The sequence below is a fragment of the Macadamia integrifolia genome, chromosome 13 (assembly GCF_013358625.1).
Source record: "Macadamia integrifolia cultivar HAES 741 chromosome 13, SCU_Mint_v3, whole genome shotgun sequence".
Lineage (NCBI taxonomy): Eukaryota > Viridiplantae > Streptophyta > Magnoliopsida > Proteales > Proteaceae > Macadamia > Macadamia integrifolia.
Genome location: NC_056569.1, coordinates 11,843,487 through 11,854,840, shown reverse-complemented (window position 1 = coordinate 11,854,840; position 11,354 = coordinate 11,843,487). Strand labels below are relative to the sequence as shown.

The 11,354-nt window shown below is 39.4% G+C and overlaps 1 protein-coding gene across 1 annotated transcript; it reads left to right on the top strand.

Moving 5' to 3' along the window:
- Positions 1-913: 913 nt before the first annotated feature.
- On the top strand, positions 914-4,904 carry LOC122059729 (leucine-rich repeat receptor-like serine/threonine-protein kinase BAM1). Its single transcript, XM_042622745.1, has 2 exons — positions 914-3,675; positions 3,915-4,904. The coding sequence occupies exons 1-2, from the start codon at positions 1,032-1,034 to the stop codon at positions 4,394-4,396; spliced, it is 3,126 nt and encodes a 1,041-aa protein (XP_042478679.1). The 5' UTR covers positions 914-1,031; the 3' UTR covers positions 4,397-4,904.
- The last annotated feature ends 6,450 nt before the right edge of the window (positions 4,905-11,354 follow it).

Below are 11,354 nucleotides of genomic sequence, written 5' to 3'. Positions count from 1 at the left end.
TTGGTTTGCTCCACACCATTTGAAAGCAAACCACACCATTTGAAACCATGAAAATTGGCATTGATAAAAATACGCACATGCCTTTTTGCTCACATTCTTTGATGGGTATTTCAGTCACATCAGTAAATCAGAGTCTCGGGACCCTTTCTTGGCGTGTTTCGGACTATCCGGTGTTGTGGGGAATGGGGAGGACTGTTTGGTCATTTTCTTGCCAGAACCAATGCAGTCTCTGGGACCATAATTTCATGACCTCTCTAACCCAAAACCTACCTTATTGTCTCCCCTTCACCAACAGTTCCGTACCAGTCCTTTACGGGGGTAGAATTGGAAATTACGGTGGAGTAACTGGATAAGAGAGAGAGTGACAGACAACTGGAGGGAATCCTTGAAACACGAATCTCGTGTCTCTCCATTGTCAGTCAAAACTACTTTGACCGTTTTTTACCTTCCCTTTCCTCGAGTAATATTTCTTTGACCTTTCTCACTTTCTCCCAAAATACCGACTCAGACACATCCCAATCTCATTTCCTCCCATAAAAAACAAGGAACCTGGGCCTGGGCCCGGGCTCGGGCCCATACACGACCAAACCAATCTTCCTGTCTTTTAAACTCTATAATTTCACTGGGGCCACTTGATAGGTGGTCGAACCTTTGACCGACCCAGACGATTTTAATGATCACACATTACCGTTTGATCCTATCTGAATTATCATTACTTTTGACTGTTCATACTTGTAAGTTCCATTTCAACGGTATTGATGATAGTAAAATCGGCGTAAAGGAAAATTAGATGATACATTTTCCACATTTTATAAATTAAAATAATTCATTTCCTGGCAACGAAAATTCAGATTTTTTTTTTTTTTTTTTAATTTATTTCAGAAAAAAAAGTAATAAAATCCACTCTTTCTTCCTTCCTCAAACCAAACCGCGCTTCAGCAGTTCAGCTTCAGCCTCTTCTGAGTGTCTGCTCCTCTCGTCTCTCCCAGTCTCCCAAGTCCCAACCTAACCTAAGCCACCTTTGAGCTTCTATGGTTAGCTTTCAATTCTGTAAGGTTTTCAGAAACCAAGAAAGAGAAGAAAGAAAAATGCGATTTCTAATTCTATTTCTGCTCTACCTGCTTAACAACCCATTTGTCACCGGGAAACAATCTCATATCCCGGAACACCAAGCTCTGCTTTCCCTGAAATCAGCCATTACAGACGACCTACAAGCTGCACTCCAAAACTGGAACGTTTCCACTAGCCATTGTACATGGACTGGAGTTTCCTGCGATGGGTACAATCGAGTCGTCTCCCTCGACCTCTCCAGCATGAATCTCACTGGCACTTTATCCCCTGATATTGGCCACCTCCGCAACCTCGTTAACCTCACCATGGCTGCTAACCTTATCTCTGGTCACGTCCCTTGGGAGCTCTCTCACATTAGCGGTCTCCGCCAGTTGAATCTCTCTAACAACGTCTTCAATGGTAGCTTCCCTTCGCAGCTTTCTCTTCTCAAGAACCTTGAAGTTCTTGACTTCTATAACAACAATATGACTGGGGACTTACCCGTTGAGGCGTCGGAGATGACGAACCTCCGCCATCTTCACCTCGGGGGGAACTTCTTCTCCGGGAGAATCCCTCCTGAATATGGTCGATGGGAGTTTCTTGAGTATCTGGCTGTTTCTGGCAACGAGCTTACCGGTATTATACCACCGGAGATTGGGAATTTAACGAAGCTTCAGCAACTCTATGTTGGATACTACAATAGCTATGAAGGTGGTATTCCGCCGGAGATGGGGAATCTCTCCAGTTTGATTCGATTGGATATGGCCAACTGTATGTTGTCCGGTGAGATTCCACCTGAATTCGGAAAGCTTCAGAATCTGGATACTTTGTTTCTGCAGGTGAATGGGCTCACTGGAGGGCTTACCCCGGAGCTTGGTAATCTGAAGAACTTGAAATCAATGGATCTCTCCAACAATATCTTCACCGGTGAGATTCCTGGAGCTTTTGCAGGGCTGAAGAATCTAACGCTGTTGAATTTGTTCAGGAATAAGTTGCACGGCGCGATTCCTGATTTCATTGGTGATTTGCCCGAGTTGGAAGTGTTGCAGCTTTGGGAGAACAATTTTACTGGAAGTATTCCTCAGGGACTTGGAAGGAATGGCAAGCTTCAGCTACTCGATTTGTCGTCGAACAAGCTGACGGGTATTCTCCCACTGGATCTCTGTTCTGGGAATCGGCTTGAGACGCTGATCGTATTGGGAAACTTTCTGTTTGGTCCCATTCCAGAATCACTGGGGAGATGCGAATCACTAAATCGCATCCGGATGGGGGAGAACTTTCTAAATGGAACCATACCGAAGGGGCTCTTCGGCCTGCCGCAGCTCGCTCAGGTCGAGTTTCAGGATAACTATCTTGCAGGGAGCTTTCCAGAGACTGATTCAGTGGCTGTAAATCTGGGTCAGATCAGTCTTTCCAACAACCAGCTCACGGGATCTCTGCCTCCATCCATAGGTAACTTCTCTGGTGTTCAGAAGCTCCTTCTCGATGGTAATATGTTCTCTGGGCGCATTCCTCCTGAGATTGGAAAGTTGCAGCAGTTGTCGAAGATGGATTTCAGCAACAATAAGTTCTCCGGCGAAATAGCACCGGAGATCAGCCAATGCAAGCTGCTCACATTTGTCGATCTCAGCCGCAACGAATTATCTGGAGATATCCCACCTGAGATCACGAGTATGCGGATCTTAAATTACCTTAATCTTTCCAGAAATCACCTAGTTGGGAGCATTCCATCGTCAATCTCGACAATGCAGAGCTTGACTTCTGTGGATTTTTCCTACAACAATTTCTCTGGTTTGGTTCCAGGCACCGGTCAGTTCAGTTACTTCAACTCCACTTCCTTCGTTGGCAACCCCGAACTCTGTGGCCCATACTTGGTTCCTTGCAAAGCTGGGGTTGGCAATGGCGACCGACAAACCCATGTGAAAGGTCCACTCCCTGCTTCCATAAAGCTCGTCCTCGTCATCGGCCTTCTTGTCTGCTCCATAGCATTTGCCGTGGCTGCCATCATCAAAGCTCGGTCGCTGAAGAAAGCTAGCGACTCCAGAGCGTGGAAGCTAACTGCTTTCCAGCGGTTGGATTTCACCTGTGACGACGTATTGGAATGCTTGAAGGAGGATAACATCATAGGAAAGGGTGGTGCTGGGACTGTGTACAAGGGCATAATGTCTAATGGTGATCAGGTCGCCGTGAAAAGACTGCCGGTGATGAGCAGAGGGTCATCTCATGATCATGGGTTCAATGCAGAGATACAGACTTTGGGAAGGATTCGACACCGACACATTGTTAGATTATTGGGTTTCTGTTCAAACCATGAAACGAATCTTTTGGTCTATGAATACATGCCAAATGGGAGCTTGGGTGAACTCTTGCATGGCAAGAAGGGAGGTCACTTGCAGTGGGACACAAGGTATAAGATTGCAGTGGAGGCTGCCAAAGGGCTTTGTTACCTACACCATGACTGTTCTCCATTGATCCTTCATCGTGATGTCAAATCAAACAATATCCTCCTTGATTCCAACTTTGAAGCTCATGTTGCTGATTTTGGCCTTGCCAAGTTTCTTCAGGATTCCGGCACGTCAGAGTGCATGTCTGCAATTGCCGGTTCCTATGGTTACATCGCCCCAGGTATATGGATCAATTCCCCAATTTTCAAAATTTTTTATTCAAACTTTTCCAAATTCCAGTAATGGCTTCTTTCACTGGACTTTTTGTTACTCTGTTTCAAGCATATGCTCTGTAAGTTCTCTTTTCAGATGGGGCTGATGGGGGGTTCACTTCATTTTGTCATTCATGAGTTTTATATTGTGGTTTTTAGATTTTGAGGTTGATCATTAATTAGAAACTAATGTGAATTGCATATGCAGAATATGCCTACACACTGAAGGTTGATGAGAAGAGCGATGTGTACAGCTTTGGAGTGGTTCTGTTGGAATTGGTGAGTGGTAGAAAACCAGTGGGTGAATTTGGGGATGGGGTTGACATTGTCCAGTGGGTGAGGAAGATGACTGATTCAAACAAGGAAGGAGTTCTAAAGATCTTGGATACCAGACTCTCCTCAGTTCCTCTTCATGAGGTGATGCATGTCTTCTATGTTGCTATGCTGTGCGTAGAGGAACAGGCTGTGGAGCGGCCCACAATGAGAGAAGTGGTTCAAATCTTAACAGAATTGCCGAAGCTGCCCAACTCAAAACAGGGAGATTCAAAAGTGAACGAATTATCCTCCTTAACTACTGCTGCCCCCACCACAGAAACTCCGAACACAGCCATTAAAGAGACAAAAGAAGTGCAGCAACAACCACAACAAACAGCACCTCAGTCACCACCACCTGATCTGCTTAGCATCTGATGATGCAAAATGGTAGGGCTGGGGGGAGGGTGGGAGGGGGAAGATCCATCTTATTCAAATTTCTGACAATTGGGTTGGCTTTACCTTTGTCTTTATGTGTTGTGGGGTCGTAGGGGTGGCGTTTTGTCTAACTTTAGTAGTGTTTTGAAGCAGTTTCTTCTCTTCTTTGTACAGTAGATAAGATAATTGGTGATGGTTGCCTGGTGGGGTGGGGGTGGGGTAGGGTGATTTTCCTTTGTATTATTGATCATGCGCGTTAAGTACTGTTGCTGCTTACTGATCACTGCTTACTGTGCATACTGATTATCACTGAACTACTGAGAGTCCTATCCTACTAACGAGGGGAGAGGCCTCTAGGGCTGCAGAACCTGGAGAACTGCGATGTAATCATCATGGTGGAGGGACTCAGGTCTGAGGGAGTTTATTTTTCAAGGTCAGTCAGTGACTGTGAGGAATCAAATCATATCTGAATGCAAGAGCAATGGACAGTTGGAATTGCGTATTGAAATTTGTGTGAGACATTATTTTAACCAAGTTTATAAACACTTTTCTTTTTTTGGTAAAAACCTTTCAAACACTGGCCAAAAGAAAAAGAACAATTAAATATCTTATGTTGTGACTGGTGAGGTGAGTCATGAGTGAGCTGTGGGTTTTTCACTCTGGGGCTTTTAACTGTTGACAGAGTAAAGTTTTTTTTTTTTTTTTTTTTTTGGTAATAATGAAGTAACAGAGTTGCAGAAAAGAGATCAAGCTTCGAGGGTGGTGACCTAAAAAATGGGAGTAGATCTTGAATCAATTGGGTCTTATTGGGAGATTTTTCACCTTACCAATGTTAAAGAGAGATACCAGAAATCAGATTAACGTTCTCAACCATGGAGGCCATGTAAGATTTCCATAAGGTGGATTAACATAGTCCCATTTTTTATTTTCATAAAATTGGTTTAGTTGTGTTAATGGAGTTGAGGCTTAATTGTATGACTGATATTGTATGTGTGGATCTAAGGTGTTATTTTTTTAATAGGAAGAAAATCTTAATTTCCTTAAGAGTTGGTCCTTATCTTCACCCTTATAAATAATTAACATTACTTCATTAAGGGAATGATTAGAGAAATCTAAAGTGAAAAGGAAAAGAGGATAAATTAGACCAACAACGGATTGTTTTGTTTCAGTCATGAATTTAGGTACACTTTTCTTATTTCCAAAGCGATTATATTGTACGCTTATCTGTCTCCATGTGATGTGTTACATGTATGATTTCTATCAGGCCACGGCTCTTCACATATCGGATGATTTAGCTTCTGATCTTCAAGAACATTTTGAGGATATTTATAAGCTAGCCCACCTCTCCATTGTTGCATCATGAGTACTTTGCTTATATCCATCGCGTAGGTATACACCCGCAGGGGTTGGGGGGGATGTACCTTTGTCCACTCTCATTGACTAGCTTGCGTCGGAAGAAAGTGATTAAATGGTTTCTTTGGGAATTGCCACCTAGATAAGGGCTTAGGACATGTAGATGTCTCCTCCTTTTCGAGGAGATCGAGCATGACTCGAATGGACAAAGCTTTTGTTGAGTTACATGCTGGGTTGTTGGAGGGAAAATACGATTGGAGAGGATGATGGGTAGGGGTAATTTTAGAATTTTGAATTGTCTCTGGAGGAAGAAAGACGGAAGTTTGCATTGTTGGGGGATCAGAAAACAAGTTTAGGGTGTGAAAGTTTTGAGTAAATATAGCTTAAGTGTAGGGAGAGTGATAATAATTGCCCATGGTAAAAACATGAATATGAAAGAATCGATTTAAATACTTTTTGATAAAATTTAAAGAATCACTTTAAATACTTTTCGATAAAATTTGAAAAATCACTTTAAATACTTTTTGGTAAAAGTTGAAGCATTGCCTTGTAGTTTTTCTTAACCCATATGTCAAATCTCAAAAGCCTAATTTAATCAATTTAATGCTTTGATGTGGCACTTAGCAAACTCTGTTTAGACTGAAACTATACGTACATGAGAGCAGAGGATTAGGTTTAATATGTCTACACAATTTCAGCTCGTTCAACTTGCCGCATAATAGATACACACACGCATATCAAGTTCAACCTCACGTCCTAAATTAAAAGTATGATCCTTTAGTTTTAAGACGCATTGACTACCTTTTTTTAGTTTTTATTTGCACATACAAACTTGGAGAGTAATAATTCTTTCAAGAAGCGAAAAAAAAATATTTTGCCATTTTATACACAAAAAACATTTTATGAAGACAAGAACATCCCGTAATGCATGTAGGACGTTTCGATTTACCAAACTATATACTACGTCTAGTAGACAGTTGGAACTTTATCGTTATAAGTTTGTGGCTGATTTATAGTGGTGTGTCAGGTTAATAACGACACTTATTATAATTAGTCATAACTCGTTAATCTTTTTACATAATTCTCGTGTTAATCCTTGCTTAGAATCTCCATATAACTTACCCCATTAAATTGAGTTATGATTTTAGATGAGATCTTAAATTCTTACACAACTTGGGATTTAACTAAAGCCACCTCCCTGTTTATGTTAAACTCTGAAATTCTTTAAAAATAAATAAATAAACTGTGATCTCTCAAATCAGTTTTTGTTGTTTCTTAATTAGACTAGTTTTATGTGGATCAGAACCACCTAGTAAAGAAAAACGAAAAACAAAAAACAAAACCAAAAAAAACAAAAATATGGGTTTTGGATGGTTGTATTTGTTCTTCATATTTAACGCTTCATGGGGAGGGGGTCACGCTGACGTCACCTTTACCTCTCTATCCTGCGTGGACCCTGCAGCCAATGCCTCACTACGTACTTGCCAGTTGGCACTCCTTTTGCAGTGGTTGTCTGTGTACCGTTTTCTGCCCGCCGTACGCCTACTGTGACTACATGTGAAGGAGTTGCAATACCGGGTCGGGCATATCGGGTGTTTGGGTTTGAATCCTTTATTTGTTAATCAAAAGAGCATATTACATAGGAAGTGATTGAATTGGGTGGGATCATATCAATTATAGGAGGGTTGATCTCATATCAGTTTTACAAGAAAATCAATGTGGGTCGATATGATTTCTTTGGATTTCTTTATCTTGTAAGTTGATTTATGGGAATGAATTCTTTTGGGTCCCTAATAATATAGGATGAAAAATGCAACATAATTTATTTATTTACTGGTTAAGGAAAATACAACACTGTTACGTAGTTCTAAAATATGGATAAATATACCGATATCAATCGCATTACATGGGTAATGTCTTAGGGTACAAATGTAATAAAAAATTAAAATTTATTATACATAAAAAATTAAAAAAAAAAAGAAGGTAAAACTATCCAATACAGTCGAATTTAAGCTGATTCAATTGGTAATAGATCAATATCAACATTACCAATCCCTAGTTTTAGAACCTTGCTCAATAGTCTAAAACAGTAAGAGTAATCAAACTGAATCGATCAATGTCAATTCTAAGGTGAATCCGTCAGTGTCAATTCCAAACTGAATCAGTTGATTTCTAATTCGATTCACAGATTTTTAATGACCTATAAATTAGGGTGTTAGAAGTTACGGAAGTCTAGAATCTAGCATGCTTGGGGCTCGAATGTGAGAAAATGTGAATAAACCATTCCTTCTCCAATCCTCATTCATTTTTCATATTTTTAGGGAGGGGGGAATTTAGTTGCTATTCAAATTTTACTGGCAAGTAACTACAACCCTAGCTCTCAGCATGAAAAGAAATAATTTACCTTCCTTTGTTTTTCACAAATATTTTTCTAGATTTTAAGTATCTTCCAAGATTCTATTTCATTGGCCGCAACCCGAACAATAGCAAGTTTTGTTCTCTTTTAGGAATGAGTGAGATATATGTCTGATCTGATAGGTTTCTCGTCTTTGTCTCCCCCATATTTGGACACAAAATCAAGACTAGGGGTAATCTAGATAGGAAATTAAATATATAAATGCATGGCCATATCATATCTTCATATGCTACTGGTGGGGACGTGGGGTAGTCATTCTACTTTTACAGTTCATTTTGAGGAATATTTTTTCATAGATTCCCATCTAGTTTCTGACAATATTGAACATATAATAATATTCTAAAAGTACAAATCAATCCATAAAACACAAACTCAAAATTCACCCAGCCAATGATCCACGACCGAATTATTGATAACTGTTAGAATTGCCATATCTTCCTCCTAAGTAGCTAAAAACTATTGATGGGCCACCTAATAATTTCAAAATGACCACTCAATTCTCATGAAATGTAAAATGATTTCTCTGTTGATGTTTCTGTTACATGCTTCTATTGACCTTTCCACACGTGCAGGGCCCACAAGTTCCCTCCAATATTACATAATTTTTCTTTTTAATTACAACATAAATGTTTTATAAGTCATATCTATTATTTGTTAATTAATCCTAAATACGAAACTTAAGAATCATAAATGGGTCTTAGAGGTTTCAGTTCTAGCAAGTTCGTTATTTGGGTTTTTAGTTCTAGATCCACTGGGAAGGACCTCCCTAGAACCATCACATTTCATTTAATTGCTCAGATGAAAACGAATTCTTAGAACTGTCCCATTTAGGTTGCGTTTAATAGTCATTCAGAAAAACGTTTCTGACATTTTTCATTTCATGATAACAGAAAAATGGAATAAAGCATTTGGTGTCAACTTGATGTTTCTTATTTTCTATAACAAAAAGGGGAAAAAAAAAAAAAAAAAAACATTAAAAATGCAAAATGATGGAATGACGAAACCTTATCCATACAAAAAAAGTGAACAACTAGGGTAATTCGTTCCTGAAACAGTTTACCAAACACCATTTTTTTTAAAACAATGTTTTGACACAGAAAACTGAAAATTTTGTTTTTGACACTAGATGTCATTTTTGGAACTGACTGATTAGCATACGTAGCCTTAGTAACGAGACGGATGAGTTCTAGGTTTTAGCAGGTCGATTTTGGATAGTTTTCGATTCTAGACCCAAATTGAAACCCTTCGTTTTAATGACACTTTTATATGTGACTTTAGAACATGGAACCTTTCATTAATTACCTCTTATCGTATTCCTAAAAATTCTTTAGTGTAAAATAAATAAATAAATAACCATCATGTATGTTATTCTTGAATACTTTTCAAGAGCTCATATTGTCCTAAACGTTATGTGAATACACTCGGGATATCTTATAAAAGATTTCACTTTTACGAAAAGAAATTATAATAAGTTATAAAAACAAGGTTTCAACACGATAAACATTAGACGACTAAGAGAATTTGATCACGCATCCGAAAGAGCTCCTATCATCATTCCACCGGTTGCAACAGCTGCAGATGCAGAAGGATGGATTGGACTCAATTTTGATAACCATGGAACTGTCCGTTGTGAGGGCTCGGAGTAGTCGACAGTTGAGACCGAAATAGCATCTACTCTGAGTCTCACGCATTAGATATGCATAGCTGTTTCCCTGTTCTCATTGTTCCTTCCTTCCAACCCTTTAAACCTTTCCCAAATCCCAACCAGTCACAGATTCTCACTTCCTTCTACACTTCTACTCTTTATACAAGGTTTCAGAGTCCACTACCCACTACCCACTACCCACTACCCACTTATTCATCATCATATGTAGTACTTTCCTCTCTCTCTCTACAGTATTATAGTGGTTCTGCTTCTACAGTTGTGCCACAGCTGATCATGAGTGCCGACTCTGGTTCTTCAGTCCTGTCCTATGTGATTTGGGGATCCCCACCCCGTTTGTGCTATCAGTTCCCAGAAATCAATTTAAAGGCCAAAACTCCACCTGATCACACACTTCACTTCACATTATTCGTCTCTCTCCTTCAGGGAATATATTCCCATTTGTCTCATCTTTCAGAAACAAAACTCAGTTATGAAACTTTTTCTTGTCTTTGTGTTATGTTTACCCCTCGACGTTCCTTTGTGGAGAAACAGAGCAGTCGTAACTTTTACGTTTCATTTTCCTGTTTCCTTCTCAGTGATTTCTACTTTTGTACATTACCACCTTCTTCTTCTTCTTCTTCTTCTCTCTCTCTCTCTCTCTCTCTCTCTCTCAATCAAGTCCCAACAAGAGACTGATAAGATAAGCGATGACCCGTCAAGTCGTTTGTCTGTTGGTTCATCCATTGACAGCCACAGGGCTAATTGAATCAGAGGTTCCAATCTGAGGAATTTACTTGCTCTCTATTATATATGCCGACAAGTATAAACAAGTGAGGTGGCCTCTTGTGCTTCTTTACGTTCGTCTTAAATTTTGAATTTTTGAGCTGTTTTGAAGGATGGTTTACTATGATACATTTTGGTGATGACTTGAATGAAATTTTTTTTAGATCAATGATGGTGTCACACCTTGCTCGCGCAAAGCCGAATTGATGATCGAGTTAATACCGGTTAATTCACAAACTTGTCAGAATCAACAATTCAGTGACTGTAATACAGCATACATCTACTAATCTAAAATAAGACCTGTATTTTCAATGGAAGACTTATTCATAATAATACCTGTATTCATGGTTTTAAGTATCTCCGATACCGATACGATACCCTCCGATACGTATCTTAAATTTAGTCGACCGATACGATACACACCGATACGATACATTGAATTTTTTAAATAATTTCGTATTAATATATATCCTACAATACATACCGATATGCATCAATACACCACTAATACACATCGATACGATACGACATGCCTCGATATGACTCTATGAAAAATATAAATTTGAGGTAAAATGTACGTTTCGGTATGTATTGGTAAGTATCGGTGAGTATCGATATGTATCGATCGGTACGTATCGGTATATATCAGCACCTATCAGTATGTATCGGCGATACGGTCATATAATGGCCAATATGGGTAATTTTTCAGAAAAAAAAAACGATTTTTTGAAGGGTTTTTGTTCCAAAGTTGCTGTCAACTA